The sequence below is a fragment of the Oikopleura dioica genome, chromosome 2 (genome assembly GCF_907165135.1).
Source record: "Oikopleura dioica chromosome 2, OKI2018_I68_1.0, whole genome shotgun sequence".
Taxonomy (NCBI): Eukaryota; Metazoa; Chordata; class Appendicularia; order Copelata; family Oikopleuridae; genus Oikopleura; species Oikopleura dioica.
The window spans coordinates 6,578,285-6,595,622 of record NC_137292.1 but is presented as its reverse complement, the minus strand read 5'-3'; the positions used below and the strand labels follow the sequence as shown (position 1 = coordinate 6,595,622).

Genomic DNA, 17,338 nt, shown 5'->3' with positions numbered 1-17,338 from the left:
CTTTTGCGAAGTGACCACGCTCCTTCTTCTTTTCCAAAGTCAATTGGTGAATGCAGTAGTTGTAAATAATTCTCTTGTCTCCTAAAGTAGAAATAGAAATTACTTGCTCAACTTTAGCAAATAATTTATGGACATTCAATTGGTTCAAGTTCTTTTTAGAAATCGGGTTCAATCAGAATTTCTTCTCGGAATTTAAAATTAACATTTCCATCTTCAATATTTCCTGAATCCGGGCTCGGCAACCCGTGCAGAAAACCTGAGTCAGGGTCTGAAAGAGCTGAAATGAAAAGCCGCGCAGCGGCTCTTTTTAAAAACGGAGCCGCTAAGCGAATACTTTCATCACAATCTATTAAAAAATTTGTTTTGAAAAAAGCCGCTGCGCGGCTTTTCATTTCAGCTCTTTCAGACCCTGACTCAGGTTTCCCTCACAGGTTTCCGAGCCCAGTTCTGAAATTATATTAAATTAAACATCCTACCTGGCAGACCAAGATTTTACCCCCGGATTATCTCCTTATCCAAGTATAGAAAAATACCGTTTTCCAAGTTGGTAGTCTAATCCTGTCTCTATTTCTTTTATTCATCAATAAATGCAGTATAAAAGCAAATATCGTTATGAAGGCTTCTTTGAGATCTGTTTTTGGGAAAGTGCCAAGGACCCGGTTCTTTGCCGGTATTTTTCAAGAGGTTTATTTTTAGGTAAAATAGGTTAAAACCGCTCAATGCTAGAGTTCATGAGTGAGGTTTTGAACTGGAAATTCTTTGCGGTTTATGATTGAGCGGTAAATTACGGCATCTGCCGCCGTAAAATGACGAGAATTTCAACCGTAACTTGTTTTGAATAAATGTCTCTTTTCACTTCATTTTTGATGAATTCGCGAAACAAAACGATTCTCGACGAAATTTGTGAATAAAAATTTTATTTAGAAAAAAATGTAACTGGCAGAAAAAAAGTCATTTTGGCAAATTCTTGTTTGCTATTTTGTTAAAGAAATCTTCCAAGTTCTGCTTTGAAGTTCGCCGAACAGTGGTGCCGGGCACATTGAGTCCTCCAGTTTGCGAAGCTCCAGAGCTGGGTCCACTTCCGTCTCCCTTCGATTCTTTATTGCTTGAGAGGTTGTCGCGCAGGAATTTCATCCTCTCGGATCTGGACATTTTTCGCGCGAACTCCTTTTTTCGAAAATTCATTCATTCAACGCCACGAATATTTGTCTACCTGTCGTTTCTGCTCGAGCCTTCCTCTTGTCTTCATCAAATCTTCGACCAGTCGACAGGATCGTTCGCTGTCTACCAAGAAGCATGGACTCTGAAAAGCTCTGTTTAATCTTCTAGAGCTAAGAAAAGAACCGTACGTCTTCAGATAAATTCCAAAGAGCTTGTCGAACAGCCGGGTTTCCAATATTCACTGGATCCTTGACCTGTCGATAAGGGTTCGAACTCTTGTACTTAGCGATACAGAAACACGTGACTAAGCCTTCAAAATTAATGTAATTAATGTTTGTTCAGCCCTGTTCCTTCAATACCGCTGGATGACCAATGTGGGCTGGCAATAGAATGTCATCGTGTCCTTTTCGCTCCTATATCGGGAATAAATTTATTTTGAATATTTTAATAAATGTCCTTATTATCGAATGGAAATCGACATTTCCCCGATTCGCCTTACGTTTTCGCCATTGACGCGGAAGAAAATGCTATCTTCGATATTCTGAAAGGGTGTTCGATCGTTACTGCCAAGCTGATGAGAGAAGCCGTATCCAAACTGCCCGTATTTGCAAACAAATTCGACTTCTAGCTCACAACTGGGCTCGAAAACCTGTGTAGAAAGCCTGAGTCAGGGTCTGAAAGAATTTAAAAGAAAAGCCGCAAGCGTCTTTTTTAAAAACAAAGCCACGAAGCGGCTTCGCATATTATACCCAACTAATTTTTTTAAGAGTGTCAACATCGATTTTGGCATTTTGATATTAGTTGTTCGACTTATAAGAGATACCCTTACTCAATCGATGTTGACACCCTTAAATTTTGGCGAAGCTACGCGGCTTTTCATTAAAGATCTTTCGACCCTGACTCAGGCTTTCTACACAGGTTGCCGAGCCCAGGCTCACAAACTGTCTGCTCCTTGATTTTGAAGACGATATTCTTTTCTTTTGAGGCTTCTTCTTGCAACTCGTTTAGACTGATTGATGCTGAATTAAGAAATTATGCTGCCCTCTTTTTTGCCTGTTTTTTACCGCTTCCAACTGCAAAGACGCTTTTGCGCTCTTTCGATCTTTCATTACTTTCTTCGTCATTTTTTTCAATGTAAATCAGGTCGAATTGGATTTCATGGTCTTCAGTGTCGCTTTTTCTGGAGAGCACGAGCGAGAAGGCTTTTGTAGCGTCAATTACCAATTCAGCATCGCCGTCCATTATCGAATCGTAAGTTTTTACTTTTATCTTGCTTTTTTCCTGAATTGATTATGCTCAGTTAGTATGTCAAAGCCTGAGTCAGGGTCTGAAAGATCTTTAATGAAAAGCCGCGAAGCGGCTTTTTTAAAGGCAAAGCCGCTTGGCGGCTTCATCTCTCAAGAAGCCGCTCCGCGGCTTTTCATTAAAGATCTTTCAGACCCTGACTCAGGCTTTCTATGTCGATTGCTGAGGCAACTGGGCTCACCCCTTGAGAGCCTTTTAACAAGAGCACACGTGAGAGTACAAATTTGAGTTGCAAGAACGAATAAATCGATCATTTATCGTCGGTTTTTGTACCTGTGACTTTTTGTTTTCCCGCTGAATAATTCGAGGTTTTGTGCTCTTCAAATGGGTTCAATTCCATTCTAACTTTTTGGTTTTTTAGAAACTGAAAAAAAGTGAACCTGTTCCTTTGATTGCTCCTGGCACGTGACTTTGATAGAAAAAGCCAGCTCTTGAGCCGCGACAAACTGGCTTTGCTTGAAAACCTGACGGTTGAACTTTTTCAGCTTTCGGAGGTGTAATACTAGGCAGCATTTTGGCACGCCGGCCATGAACTCTTGGCGCTTCGCTTTGACTTCTGGGTCGAGGTCTTGGAGGACGAGCTTGGCTGCGGCTTTGAAATTGTTTGCTGCGTCCGTCATTTTTTCTCTCTTTTTGGATGGTTCATTTTTCGACATCAACAAATTCGAAATTCGCCGAAGCTCTAGAAATTTCCTTGATGAGACACTATTCTCATTACTGTAGCTTGAACGACTGTAAGTGACAGGATTAATGACCGACTAATTTGACAAGATACTGTCGCTACTTTTTGGATAACGAGATGAGCCGCCCATAAATCTGACGGGCAAAAACGATCATTCCCATCAAAGTGCTTGGATAAACCAAGACTTTCGATTATGTCGATATTCTTCTATAGCGACACGATCCATCAGCTCTGATGGAATCATATATACACGGAACATGCAACATGCGACATGTCCGGGAATAGAGTTTTCAGACAGTTCATTTCTTCAATCAGCAACGGCCACGGACTTTCCATTATCATTAAGGGTTTGGGCTCCGGATCTGTGCTCGGCAACCTGTGTAGAAGCCCGAGAAACAGAAGAACTGAGGGTCGAGTCAGAAGAGAAGGATCTTCTCCAGTCAGTAAATCCTGTTGTCTTCAATCTTGTACACTTTTTCATCGGGCAAAGAGGAAATTCCTCAATTTGCATATAAATTCGCATAAAACAAGGAATACTCGCTAATCGCCCAGGCTCTTCTCTTGAATAGAATATTCATACTCCTCAAGCGAGGGCGCTAGTAGGAATGGCCAGCGCGTGTGCCCAACAATATTATCTATGTGGATCATATAAATCCCTCATTCAGAAAAAAGGATCATTTAATTTCAGAGCACGAAAAAAGACACAATGAATTTTCTAATGCAGCTTTTGGCCGGTTTGCTTATCAGCACCACCACGGCCAGTAGTCCCGAAAAGGTATCTCAAAGATTTTACAGTTGATATTACAGTCGATTTTCGAAAACTAGGGCTAGTAGAATTTGAGTCTTTTAATTTGAGAATTCTGCTAGATTCTTCTGAAGGGATGATTTTGGTAGTCGATTGTAATGAAAATTTCTGAAAATTGAAACTTTTTCTTATCATTTTTTAGGAAAAAAATATCTGCTCAAGACGCGTTTGTATGATTTGTGCATATGTTTTGGAGAATAACGTCGCAACTGAAGAACACAGGTAAGATTTCTTTGGCTAGGGTTAGGGAATGTTTAATTAGCGTAGTGGATACCCTACGGGGAGTTCAGTGCGCTTAGAGCATTTTTACTCTTCATTAAAATATGTTAGCTTCACTCTGGCATCTTTGCGAAAGATATTCAGTCATTTCGCGGCCGTATATCATCCGCAAAATTGAGTAAAATACAAAATCCGAAGAAAAAATGATAAAAAATTCATGCTTTGGCACGGGCCATATATTCTCGATAGACCGCTAATGCACCGCCTTCTTTTTTCATCATTTACCATTTATCATTAATGCCATAAGGACCATTATTTCATTTTAGGAACATTTGCGATTATATCTTAAACGAAACCGATTGCTGTTTTGCGAGTTCCGCCGCGAAATTCTTCTAAATTATGCTCGTAATTTCTAATTATCATAAATGCTCGATTCTCCAAAGAAAGAAACAATGGACTTCACGAATACTTAAATCTCTTTTTCCTGCATTGAAACCAAAACAGTAATACAAATACAATTTAAATACCTTTTTTTAAAACCAGATTTCCGAGTCTATATTTATTCATCCGCAGCGTGCAGGTGAGGAAGCAGCTAAAAATACGCAGAAAATGGGCGATTTTCGGCGTGGCAGACTTCCTTTAGCATTTTAAAACTTAAATATATTGCCAGAACGTAATTTTACTGCGCGCGTGTCATCTATCAATTATCTTTTAAAGTTTTCCCAGCTTGTTGGCTTTTTGTCACCTTGAGCATTTTTCGAAAAAAGTTCACTTACCCCCTTATTTTGGAAAGATTTGGGGTAAGTAGGGGGCTATTATTATTCGGGCTATCCTTTACCCGTAGGGGACTGGGTCCGGGGGGGGGCGAAGACCCCTGGTTTAGGCCTTAGGTGGGGGGGGGGGGTGTTTCGGAGGGCGTAGTCTCCTGGGTTAGATTTAGGGTTAGGGGCAGCTCGAATGATAACCCCCTATTACCAACCCTATTCCTAATAGGGTCCCCCTGGAGTCCCCCCCCCTCCCCTAAGGCCTAAACTAGGGGGCTCCTTTTCCCCCATTTTGAATGGATTTTTGACCCCTCTCTTTGGATTTGGAGGCATTTTAATGCAACAATCCATGATTGTTTTCAGGTGTCAGAAAAACTTGCGTCAGAGCAACAAACACGCAATAATTATAAATCAACACCATCATTATCTTGCAATTGCCTTTGCATTTGAAATACCGGTATTCTACCGGTAGCCGAAATACTCTTTTTAGAAGATCCAAGTTTTGTGTTCCAGAAAGACATATGAAATAATGATGTATTTCGAGCAATAGGAACGTAATAAATGTCCTGTTCGGAGGTCAATCTGCTTCAGATTTAAAATTAATGGACAGTTTAATATTTCCACTAGCAGGGTAGGTCAAATCGGGTCTAGACTTGGTGGCTCTGGAGCTAATTCATAATTCATAATGTAATTGCTCGAAGGAAGTATTTTGTCGTTTTAAAGCGCTCCTCGATAATTGTTATCTAAATTGAATGTGAAGGTTTGCTTTTGATGAAATCAACAATTTCAAATTTTCGATTGAAATTCCAAAGAATCATTAAAATTATTCATTGAAAAACATTGAAATTGCAATCAAGGAAGAGAATCACCATTTTATTGTCAATTATTCGAATAAATAATCATTCGATTAATGACATATAAAATCATCGCCATAAATACTAATGATTATTGCGTTCGATAAAAATTTAAAGACAAGATGTTCCTCTTCCTCGTCAGAATTAGAGTGATTGCCAAAGCAGGAACCTGGCAAGTCTGGCAAATATGGGCTACTTGAACTTTTCGTTTTTTCTTTGATGTTTTACGCGAAAAGTGCTGAGATGATTAGATCCACGTGTAAGGCGAGCTCGGAGCTCGGCACGAGATGGCGCCTCAAGAAGAAGTTTTATCGTCTTTCCAGCGTAAAAGAAGATAATTCTCTCTCTAGTAAGCATAGTTTTTTTCTTCTCACAAGATAGGAGAACAACAGATTTGATGAGACGGCTGAGCCTTCAACTCTTGACCGTTACTACAGTCACCTTACTCCCGGATCAGATAGAAGCGAGCGAAGATGATTCGCGATTTTCTCAGGTAGAGTTCAAGCTCTTTAGTTGATTCTAAATACAGTTTATCAGGAAGAATTCGCCTTCAAAATCTACAACGCGCAACTAAAAGAGTCCTACAACCAGAATCGAAACTTCCTTGTTTCTCCTCTCTCGACCTACCGACAACTTCACTCACTCTGCTTGTCCTCCACTGGTAAAACAAAGAAAGAGATCAAGGAGATTGTTTCGTGCAGAGGAAAAGTCACAAGACAGCTGAACAAAGCTTTTCGGGATATCAATGACAACAAAATTAAGGTAAATTTTGACCCTGAATTTCAAAAATATCTGTTAGATACCGGTAAATTAAGCGATTCAGCACCTCGAACAATTTCTAAAATACAAAATTTGAGCAATTTCTTCATCGTTATGGTTTTTCATAAAAATTCATTTTCATGTTCAGGCTCTCCCAGATGTCTACTCCGCGAATGGTCGATGGGACCTCCAGCGCGGCTACCGCATCCTGCCAAATTTCGCCGCCAGTCCAAAAATCGTCGACATGAACATCCTGATCATCAATCGGAACTTTGACTTGGACGAAGGATACGCCATCCAGGGAATCAATCATTTTTACAACGCCATCACGGACAAACTTGATCTTCGTCACATCCCGGACATGGTCCCCACCGAGCACGTCGTCAAAAGGTAAATAATGAAATTTCTCGAAATTCTCTTCCTTGATTTCAAAATTTTAATCCTCCAAATTTCAGAACCTCCCGAATGGTCGTCACGGATCAGTCAATCGTGCGCCTGCCAATCTTTTCCAGCTCCATTTCTTACCGTCCTTTTCAAAACGACCGCAGCGGACCTTTTTCATCCCACCTCCCAGTTTCTTCCACAGTCAAGATGGTGACATTGGCGAACGTAATGGTCACCCAGATCATCCACAAAAGATTAGCCGCGCAAGCTATTCATCTCAATATGGCAGTCAAGGCCACGGGCTATTACTATATTAAAATTCGACTCTAATTTCAAGAGACGTTCAAGACCTAATCAAGAGTCATTGACGCAAAAAAAGTATTATCTAAAAATACACAGTAAAAATTCAAAAATAAACAGCCCGGTAATAGAACTACAAAATGGTCTTGATCGTCCCTGACGGCAAATCACTCGACAAGCTTGAAGGAAAAATGACACCAGAAGACTTCAAGAGCTTGATGAGCGCTGACCACGAATCTGATGACGAGAATGTCATGGTGATCCGCGAATGTGTCAACTTGACGATGCCCCTGATCGACTCGACTTACATCAACCATCATTTGGACAAAAGTGTTCTACAGGTACTTCTTCGTCTTTCAGACCAGAATTCAAGAGTTGGTGGGCTTTAGATCAAAGCCGCCAGCTAATTTTATTGTTCCTAAATGGGCGGATTTACGTTAAAGTTGTGAAGCGCAAGTTCGCGCAGCTGCGATCTCACGACCGTAAACATTTTATTTCATAATTGGGTCTTTCCTCAACACCTCTGAGAGAGAGAGGCTGTCAGAAAAACATAATGATACGGGTCATGGGATTGATTTATGGCCTCGAAAAGGGCATTTTTCAGAAGAATGAACTTTAGCATATATTTTTTCTTCAGAGATATGGAGCGACAAGATTGATGCAAATGCGAAACGCCGAATTGTGGAATGTCTCCCCGACGCCAACTGCGCATCTGACTTCCATGCTCCAGCGAGTGCATTTCGAACTCGTCCCGACCACTGATGACGTTCTCACTCAACACAAGAAGGAAGTGAAAGCCCAAAAGAAAGCTGCCCGAAAATCTCGCAGAAAATCACGAAGAAACAGAAAATCCAAGTCAGGCAGAAAAAATCCGGCCAAGTCCAGAAAGTCTCGATCAACCAGCGAAGAAGGTTTCTTTTCCAAGAAAACAGATAGCTTGGGAACTACTGTCACTCTCGATCCTCAGGCTTCGTATGAGCTCATGATCGACAGATCATTCATTTACGCCCTGAAACTCAAAGACAATTACCTCCAAATCGGTAGATATTCAACTCCAACGATTAATTCAAACACCGATAAGAAAAACTTCAATTTCTCTGTATAGCTCTTTATGTAAATATATTTTCTGCCTGTACAATGTACATAGTAAATTCAATAAAAAATTCCCAAACTTCAAACTGTGAGTCCACCAATAGATCTGGTTTTGAGATCGAAAGTGTAGCCAAACGCCAACATGTCCATTTTGAACACTTTGACCAATCCTTCCAAAACCGGCCGCTCCAAGTTTTCATAAAAAGCTCTTGCTTTTTTGGCCATGTCAACTGGCGATTTTCCTCCAAAGCCGCCTTTCATCGACTGTTTTTCAAGAATTCCTAGCAATTCTAGCGATCAGAAGCGCTCAAGAAATAAATCCGTTCATGAAAGGGCGATCCAGACCAGAGCGTATCATTGACGAAGAGTCTTGTGTGATTGTTGAAAACCGCGGCGATATCTTCCGTCATGGTTTCGGCTTTTATAATATACTAGCGCCTTGGGTTCGCAAATTATGAAGAATTCACGATGCTACTTTTTGCGACTAACCCGTTCCTGGAATCGAGTGCCGCAAGGAGGACACATGTAGCTTTGTGGACGAAAGTGTTTGTTCTTCAACTTGGAAGAGGATAGAATACTTGCTTATTACAGCATTTTTCTTCAGTAAGAAGAAAACACCAGCATTTTTCTTAAGAGTGTCGACATCAATTTTGGCATTTTTTCTGTTGTTCGATTCATAGCTGATACCCTTACTCAATCGATGTTGACACCCTTAAAAGGCCTTAAAACACCTTGAATAAAGTTTTCGCTGTCCACCCCCTTATTTTTCTTCTACCCCGATCCTGATAATCATCAAAAGCAATCCACCTTGCAAAATCCGCAAAACTAACCCAGTGCGTTTCATCCTTTTCTTTCGCATACTTCGAAAGATTGTGCTCCCTTCTGAACATCGAGTAGCCATAGCGATAGTCTCGGTGAAACTTCTCATTCCACGCGGAAATGAGGCGAATAAGAGGATGTCGCACGACCAAAATCGAAACAGTCTCGGGCGAGTACAGCAACTTGCGCTTTTCCTCTGGCGATAGATGGGCGTAGACCGGATCTTCACCCCTGACCCGGCTGTCTGACCAGTTTGGCCCGTTGATCTTCTTATGCAGCGCGACTACATATTGCCTCCAAAAACTAGACCCGCACTTCCACGGCGCGCAAAGCAGCAACTTTGCTTCGGGAAACGCAACTCCGATTTTCTGATTGTTGAACTTGTGCGTCACGCGGCCCTCTTTGCTCCAAGCCTCGCAGAATTCAACGAGCCTGGTTTTTCGCCGCTGAAATCGGTTGAAAAGTCCATTTTGTTCGACCAAAGAAATATTGGTGAATTTTGGTGGAGGTGGAGCTTTGTTTTCTGGTCTAAGCTCGGCAACCTGTGTGGAAAAAATGAGTCAGGGTCTGAAAGATCAAAAATGAAAAGCCGCGTAGCGGCTTTTTAAAAACGAAGCCGCGAAGCGGCTTTGCCAGAATTCATAAATATATTGAAATGGTTATTTTGCGAAGCCGCTTCGCGGCTTAGTAATTAAAAAGCCGCTACGCGGCTTTTCATTTTTGATCTTTCAGACCCTGACTCAGGTTTTCCACTCAGGTTGCCGAGCCCAGCTTCTGGCTGTGATTTGTGAAGCTCATATTCTGGAATGAATTGACTCTCGGAATCGGAAGGCTCGGTTGTGCTCAAAGAAAAGGTAGATGAAGCTTGGGTGGTTGTTATTTTATCTTCGATTTTGTGACTTTTGATTTTGTAAATTTTCTGTGGCTGTTTGTTTGTTATTTCCGCCCTCTTAAAAATTCAGGAAGGAGAATTTTTTTTTTAAGTAGAAATTTACCTTCGTCTGAAAATCTTCCAGCTTGTTTGAATATTTCTCTAGCAAATTTATCAGTCTGCTTTCTCGCGTGAACATAAAACCCACAAAAACTGCAAAACTTAGAATAGCTGCAAACGGGAGATATTTGTGCTTCTCCATTTTTGTACTAATAATTGTGGAAAAATCTCTTTCAAAAATAGTGTCTCTTTGAAAAAAATTGTAATGCTGACACTATTTAAACCGTGTTGTTATGTGATAAAGAAACGGATTGACCGTTACTAACTGGTGGTTAATTTTCGATTCGCTTTTTTTATGCCAGCGTCGCTAGAAAGCCGCCAGGTATTCAAAAAGCTGTCAAAACGCGACGCTGGATGTGATTTTCTCACCGCTTTTTATGCAGAACCTAAATGAGCCCATTTATACACTGGAGATAGTGGGGACTTGAAATAATATTCTTCTAAGGATAAAAAATGACGTAAAAAAGGACAGATTTTCAGGTCTTAGATCTTCATTTTCTACGTAATAAAAGAGATTAAATTCAACGAATTTTTTGAAGATTATGAAAGTATATTTTCAGAAGGTACAAAAATAAAGTTACTTTTTACAGAGAGGCATCTTCATACTTGTCAAATAGCTCGGGCACTTTTCCAGGTCAAAGAATCGCTCCAATCGCTTGTCAAGCTCTGGCAATCGCTAAAAAGAGTCAGTTCCATAGCAAAAATGGGCTTTCTCACATGTTCTTTCGGCTTGTATCTTCTGGTCATTTTGCGGCCGAGGAAAGAGATGTTCTCGCAGTCCGATTTGAACAAGTCGAGCGCCGCTTGCCACTTTTGCCGAACATAAAGCGGGTTATTCTTGTTGTTCGCTTTGAGATACAGCGCCACGAAAATCAACGAAGAGTCTGTAACGGAAATAAACGGCAGCTTCGGCTTGAAAGTTCCCACGGCGTCAATTGCGTCTGTCAGAGCTTCGCCAGTGCCGAGTTCCAAATAACCACCGGTTGGCAAATCGACGAGCGGCAGCGGCTTGGGAGGCACTTTGGCAGGAAGCTGTAAGTTGCAGAAATCTTCCGGCCGTCGCATGAACTTGTCCAGAGCCTTGACAGTTAAAAGAACGTACGTTTTTCCTTTGTACGAAGCAGCAAACGATCCGTCCGGGCGTTTCAAACCTTCATAAGTGCAGCCGCTCTCGGAATACGTTACTGGACAGAAATCGGTAAAAGAGGTCTTCCCACTTTCGAGAATTTCTTTTCCGGTTTTTGACGGGAGCTGTGAAGGAAGCGCTGCTGGAAGTTCCAAAGGCGTGTCGAGGAAACGAGCTGGATTTGCAAAAGCAGGTCTAGCTCCCTGAAAAGTTTGAGGAGAAAAAAGAGGGAGGCGCTTACTTTTGTCCCTGGACGCGGAAGTATTTGCCCTTCCACTCTGTCGCGAATTGATTTCTTTCCTTTTTATCTGCTTGTTTTGTACAGTCGACGAGCTCTTTTCGAAGCGTCAGTGAGACAGGACAGTAGTTGTTGAACTTTCCTAATCGTTTGTTGTACTCACTAGTGAACAAAGGTTAAAAAAACATCTGAAAAGGATGAATCTCTTACTTGGGAGTGATACAAATGCCATCGAGCGGCGCCAGGTTGCTCGATTTGATACACTTCATATACTTCTGAAGCTGACAATTCGCCCCGTTCAAGAATTTCTGCGCGTCGCTCCAAAGTTTCCAGCGGTTCACTTTTCCATTCAGAGTTTCCCAGTTTCTGTAGAGCTCGTGGTACGACGTTTTTACGTCTGGAATTGATTCTCTGTACGATTTGATGAAGTCCGTCATCACTTCCTTCGAGTGTGTGATTGCGTAGAGTTCCTCCGGCTTGGGAATTTCCTTGGGCACGTGTTCTTCCTCTTCTTCGTCGTCGAAGTCTTCTTCTTCATCCTCGTCATCTTCGTTTTCATCTTTTTCGGGTGGAATAAGAGATGCCTAGAAATAAGCAGTATTTAAGGGTATCAACATCGATTTTCGTCTAGAAAAAGCGGAGTCTTACCTCAACAGCGGCATGATAAGCCTCTTTGACTGCAATTTCATGTTCGTTTCTTCTGTGACACTCTTGATCTCTAATATTTAATTCGATAACTCTAAGCGGCAGAATTGACCGTCTCTGGAGCGCGTCAAATTGCGCCTTGCTCTGGGGAAATCCGTCGAGGACAACGCCTCTGATCTGACTTTGCGGCTCGAGGAGGATCTTTTCCAGGCCAATCATGAGTAATTCGTCGGGCAAGGTTCCACCGTCGCTCAAAATCGTGTGAACTAAGGAAGATTAGATAAATAATCATTCTTTTGTTTTACCTTGTTCTGCGATAACAGTCTTGCTGAATTTACTCGTCAGCGTTTCAACAACATCTTCAACAGAAACCTTCAACAAACCCAGCTCCGTGGCCATTCGTTTCGCCAAAGTCGTTTTTCCCGACTTTGGTGGGCCGACGACTGCGATTCGTTGATTGTAATGAGGAGAGGGGACAGTGGACGAGATCTGCTGCTGGACATAGGCGAGGGGATTGCGGACGAATTTGGTGCGATTCTCGAGCGAGTTGAGGAAGTAAATGTACGATTTGTAAATGACCGGGAAGCTGACGCCCCCTTCAGTGTGATCCAGCGGTCTAAAGGCGTTGCCATTCGTGAGTTCGACTGGATCCCAGTGGCCAAAGCTGCTGAGCTGGAAGTAATTCGCTTTGAGTAAATTCTCCGCCTGTGCGAGAGAAATGCCCCGGACTCGCTCAAACATCGCAGCTCTATAAGGCGGGAGGAACTTTTCCATCGCCACTTTGATCTTTGCGTATGCTTCTTCTGGCTTTCTGTTGCAGGTGATTTCGAACTTGGGAATCTGCGCCTGCTCGACTAGGTCGAACATGTTGTTTAATCTCTCCCGGTCCAGGGCAGTCTCGTTCATCATTTCTCCTGTAAGTCGTTCTTCCGCTTCTTCGACGCTTTCTGGGAACTCGTCTTCTACTTCCAAGAAGCCCTCGTCGAACTTGCTTGCCACTCGCTCGCGCATTTCCTGCTCCAGCGTGTCGACATCCGTTCCTTCTTCGATCTCCTCCTCGGCCATGGCGATCGCTGTTTCGGCTTCGATCCATCTGTCCCGAACGCCTTCTTTGTGCTCTCGAATGATCTGTCGTCGCTTTTCTTTCAAGTCATGCCACTCTTGCCAAGTCGCCATTCTTCCTGGAAGCAATCGCTTGACTGTAACTTCTTTTTCGCACTTCAGAACGAGAAGAGCGTCGGGAAAGTTGGCCGAGCCGGAGATGTATCGCAAGTCATCAGCTGAGCTTGGGAATCCTTCGAGAATGAATCCTTTTGATTTGTAAGGGTCTTCCCGCCAGAACTGGGCTAGAAGTTTGTCCAGAGTATCGTAAGGAATTGGCTCGCCGCTTTCAAGGAACTCCTTGATGCTCTCTTCTTCTGGATCGTTTTCTTCCTCTTTCGAGCTGTCTTCCGAATTGTCTGGAGATGGAGGATAGACAATTGTGTCTAACATCGTTTTCATCGCTTCTTTTTCATGAAGCTTTTTCTCAGCCAAAAGACGGTTAGATTCAACATGGCTTGGGCCAATTCGCTTTTCGTATTTCTCCAAAAGCTTTTCTTCTAAAAACGCTTTCCAGTCAATGTGGAAGATGCCCTGTTCTTTGGCGAGTTTGCTCATTTGTGTTGACTTTCCAGTTCCAAGTTGACCGACGCAGCAAATTCTGATCGGCGGCGGAGTGGAGGGCTTTTCGTTCGAGACGTATTTTTCAGGAGCGTTTAGGAACTTTTCACGATTATCCTCGTCCATACAGCAGAAGATATCGTCCTTGTACTTGATTTGAAACTCCAGATCGCCAGGGACGAGGACATTTGTGTCTTTTAAGAGTACTGGATCGAAGTTTTTCGTATTTCCCCAGTCTCTGTTTGCGAGGAAAGGATCTTCTTCGGATTCGCCGAGGAACTCGGAGTCGTCTTCTTCGTCCTGCTGGTCGATGCCCGTCCATGGCCAGGGTTGGATTTCGAACCTACTTTCGATGTGCGAATCGACCTCCTTGATCATCTCGCCCATATTGTCATGGGAATACTTCAGCTGCAGCACGCTGGTTTCGGAAGAGTAAATGTTTGTCGTGAGCTGAGCGAGTGCGCTGTCGCAGTTTCGAATAGAACTGCGGAACGGGTCAAATTCTGTCGCCGTCAGCGGTGGCCGTGGTTCGATCACTATATCTTCGCCTTCTTCTTTCTCCGCTTTTCTTCGAGTCTGATAAGCCTCGGTGAGTCGTTCTTGATTTCGTAAGAAGTGAGCTTCGATGAGATCTTCGTACCCATCACTTTGGGATCTAATGACGATCAAGTCATTTGGCACAAAGCCTTCCTCCGACAACGCGTTCCAGTCCGCTTTCGTATTTGGAAAGCCGTCAATAATCCAGCGCCCATTGCAGAGCCCCTCGCCAGCGTTTTTCCTCGACTCGCACAACTCGGCCACGTGCTGCTTTATCTTGGCAACGTAGACAGCTGGTGGAAGTGGCGGACCTTCAGCTTGACTAGCATCGGCCATTTGAGCGTTGATGATTTCTTGAACTCGTGGATCAGTTTCTTCTGCTTTTTCATCGGCTCCAAGGGTCGTTTGGACCATGCTCAAAGCGAGCTCAGTTACTTCTGCTCGTTTTTTCGCAAGAGCTTCTTTATTCGCTTTTTGTTTTTCTTCGACAACGAGTTCTTCTGGTCGAATGATCGAGCAGTTGAAGAGCTTGGCGAGTTCTTCAGAGATCGTTGATTTTCCAGACTCGGGGAAGCCAGTAACAGCGATTCGAAGAGGATTATTCGGTTTCGTTGGAATAAGATATTTTCGCGGGTTGATTTTGAAGTTTTCGTATCGCTCCTGGGTGGATATGAAGAACATTTTTCCCAAAAAAGGCGAGGGCGAAGTTGGGCGATCCAAGAACGAGCTCTCCATCAGCTAGAGCAACTGGGCAATATCGACCCCAGCGAGAACGTCGCCACCTGAAGAGCTGGGAGGGCTTGTTGAAGTTGCGAACGGAACGTAACAGCTCATCGGTCGAAATTTCTTCCGGCAGCTCTTCGATATTCTTGAGCTCGATGGGGATTAGTGCGCGGGGAATATCGAGCACATGAATTTGGCGCATCATGTTTTCCTTCACATCGGGAAGGGAAATGCCGGAGAAATTGAAGACTTCGACCACAGTTCCACGGTAGCTCTGCTGACAAGTTGTAAGCAGATCTTCGTGAACGGGAAGAATCTTTGTTGCGAAGTTTTCCAAATCTTCTGAAATTCCTTCCGGCAAGTCTTCCGATCGTTGGATGAATCTGAAGAGAACTTAGTACGAAGTTGTGACGGGACTCATGCTTACTTTTCATTACTGACGATATCCTTGAAATCAACGCCCAAATCATCTGATTCTCCTGCTTCTTCGCCGGCATCGGATTCCGGAAGAGCACAATCGAGGTTGAAGCCACGGCCGGAAACGGGATCGTAGCGCATTGTTGAGCGAGAACGAGTGGAATCATCGCTGTTCATTTTGATGTTAACAACGACTCGTGTTTTTGCTTTTTCAAGGTCAAGAAATCAGTTATTTACTATTTACTATTACTATTTTTGCGGATAAAAATTTGGACCTTTTCCTTTAATAATTTTAAGCAGCTCCTTATTTTCGACATCTGGAATGCCGTCAACAACGGCGCCATAATGTTCAGCTGCTTCCGATGTCAAAGCATTGAGATAGAGTTTGGCGATTTGCGATTTGTTCACAACGCCACCGTTGTCGAGGGAAGATTTGATCTCGATGCCGAAATCAGAGCCGGAGTTGATTTCGTTCTCGATCAAAGTGATTTCGGAAATGAGTTTGACGCCCCATTCTTGAGCGATATGCGCTGCAAGCTAAAGGGAAAAAATATTTTGTAAAAGACCAAATTTCCACTTACCTCTGATTTACCAGACTTCGCTTTCCCAAGGACCAAAAACGAAACAGGCTCTGACTGTAAGAGCCGAAGCTCAGTCTCGTCGGCAGTATACGGGTCGATAAACTTCATCTTCGAACTTCCTCTACCAAGTCTCACTTTTAACCATCTGACAAATCTCTAAAATTTTTGAGCAAATAAAGCAGTTCTAGAAAATCCAGGGGTAAATAATATTCACGCTTCTGGGCGCGCCAATAACGATTTTTGCTCGTCCATGTTGCCATGGTGACATTCTGAGAGATCGAGCGCAGGGGGATAAAATCAAACTCGATTGACTTTTCCTTTTTATGAGTTTTACTTATTGCCTTGATTTCCTAAATAACTGGTTTTATTCAGTTTTAACTGGCAAACAGCCAGTCAGAATTTCGCCAGACTTTACTTATGCACTGGGAACCATCAGCTGGAAAAAATAATAAGAAGCGCGTGTTGGTGAAAAATTCATTCATTTGTTAATCAACATGAAGCTTACTTGTGCTCTTCTCGTTGCTGGTGCTTACGCCAAGTGCGGCAACTTCGCTTGCGTCAACGAAATCTCCGCTTCCGGCTGCTCCGGAACTTGCAACCAGGTGAGAACTCTTCCTTGATTTCAGATTCAATTTTCGTTCAGGACGGTTACTGCAGCGCTGGCGGCAAGACCTGCTCCGAGCGACTTGCCTCCAACGATTGGACCAACCTCCGAAAGTACCAGTCCCAGACCCGAGCTGCTGGTACCGCCAAGCGAATCGATCACAACATCCTCGGTGGCATCATCTCCCGAGAGTCCCGAGCTGGCGCCGCTCTCCAGACCTGGAACGGCCAATTCGGCTGGGGTGATTGCTACGGTGGCACCTGCTACGGCTTCGGTTTGATGCAGATCGATCGACGATACCACAACCCTCAGGGATCCTGGGACTCCCAGAAACACATTGAGCAGGCCACCCAGATCCTCATCGACACCATCAACTGCGTCGGCCGAAACCACTCTGGCTGGACTCTTGCCCAGAAGACCAAGGGTGGTGTTTCTGGATACAACGCTGGATGCGGTAACGTCCAGACCTACGACGGCATGGACATCGGTACCACCGGAAACGACTACTCCAACGACACCTGCGTCCGAGGACAGTGGTTCCGATCCCGAGGATTCTAATTTGACTGTTTCAGAAAATAAACTAGCCTGATTTATGTTTCCACTTCCCTTATCAGCAGTTCTGATATTTGAGAGGATGTCATAAAAACGATAGGCTAGCTTAAAAGAAGAA

General features: G+C 43.3%; 3 protein-coding genes and 1 long non-coding RNA gene across 4 annotated transcripts; 3 read left to right on the top strand and 1 right to left on the bottom strand.

The window, feature by feature from the left end:
* Positions 1-3,801: 3,801 nt before the first annotated feature.
* LOC145700016 (uncharacterized) lies at positions 3,802-4,673 on the top strand. The gene is made up of 3 exons (XR_014134130.1): positions 3,802-3,923; positions 4,096-4,175; positions 4,499-4,673. It is a non-coding gene; the product is annotated as an uncharacterized LOC145700016 (long non-coding RNA).
* Positions 4,674-6,176: 1,503 nt separating this feature from the next.
* On the top strand, positions 6,177-8,398 carry LOC145699044 (uncharacterized). Its single transcript, XM_081776293.1, has 6 exons — positions 6,177-6,283; positions 6,328-6,552; positions 6,698-6,939; positions 7,005-7,227; positions 7,365-7,574; positions 7,871-8,398. The coding sequence occupies exons 1-6, from the start codon at positions 6,188-6,190 to the stop codon at positions 8,336-8,338; spliced, it is 1,464 nt and encodes a 487-aa protein (XP_081632419.1). The 5' UTR covers positions 6,177-6,187; the 3' UTR covers positions 8,339-8,398.
* A 2,275-nt stretch (positions 8,399-10,673) lies between these two features.
* Positions 10,674-16,235, bottom strand: LOC145697959 (adenylate kinase 9-like). Its single transcript, XM_081775165.1, is given in 10 exon segments — positions 10,674-10,811; positions 10,853-11,464; positions 11,508-11,661; positions 11,710-12,083; positions 12,148-12,410; positions 12,450-15,036; positions 15,038-15,449; positions 15,494-15,707; positions 15,759-16,020; positions 16,065-16,235. Coding segments are annotated over 10 exon segments (5,085 nt in total). The 5' UTR covers positions 16,173-16,235; the 3' UTR covers positions 10,674-10,712.
* Positions 16,236-16,537: 302 nt separating this feature from the next.
* LOC145700306 (lysozyme g-like) lies at positions 16,538-17,261 on the top strand. Its single transcript, XM_081777557.1, has 2 exons — positions 16,538-16,666; positions 16,708-17,261. Exons 1-2 carry the CDS (start codon positions 16,559-16,561, stop codon positions 17,224-17,226), a joined length of 627 nt encoding a protein of 208 aa, XP_081633683.1. The 5' UTR covers positions 16,538-16,558; the 3' UTR covers positions 17,227-17,261.
* Positions 17,262-17,338: the final 77 nt, after the last annotated feature.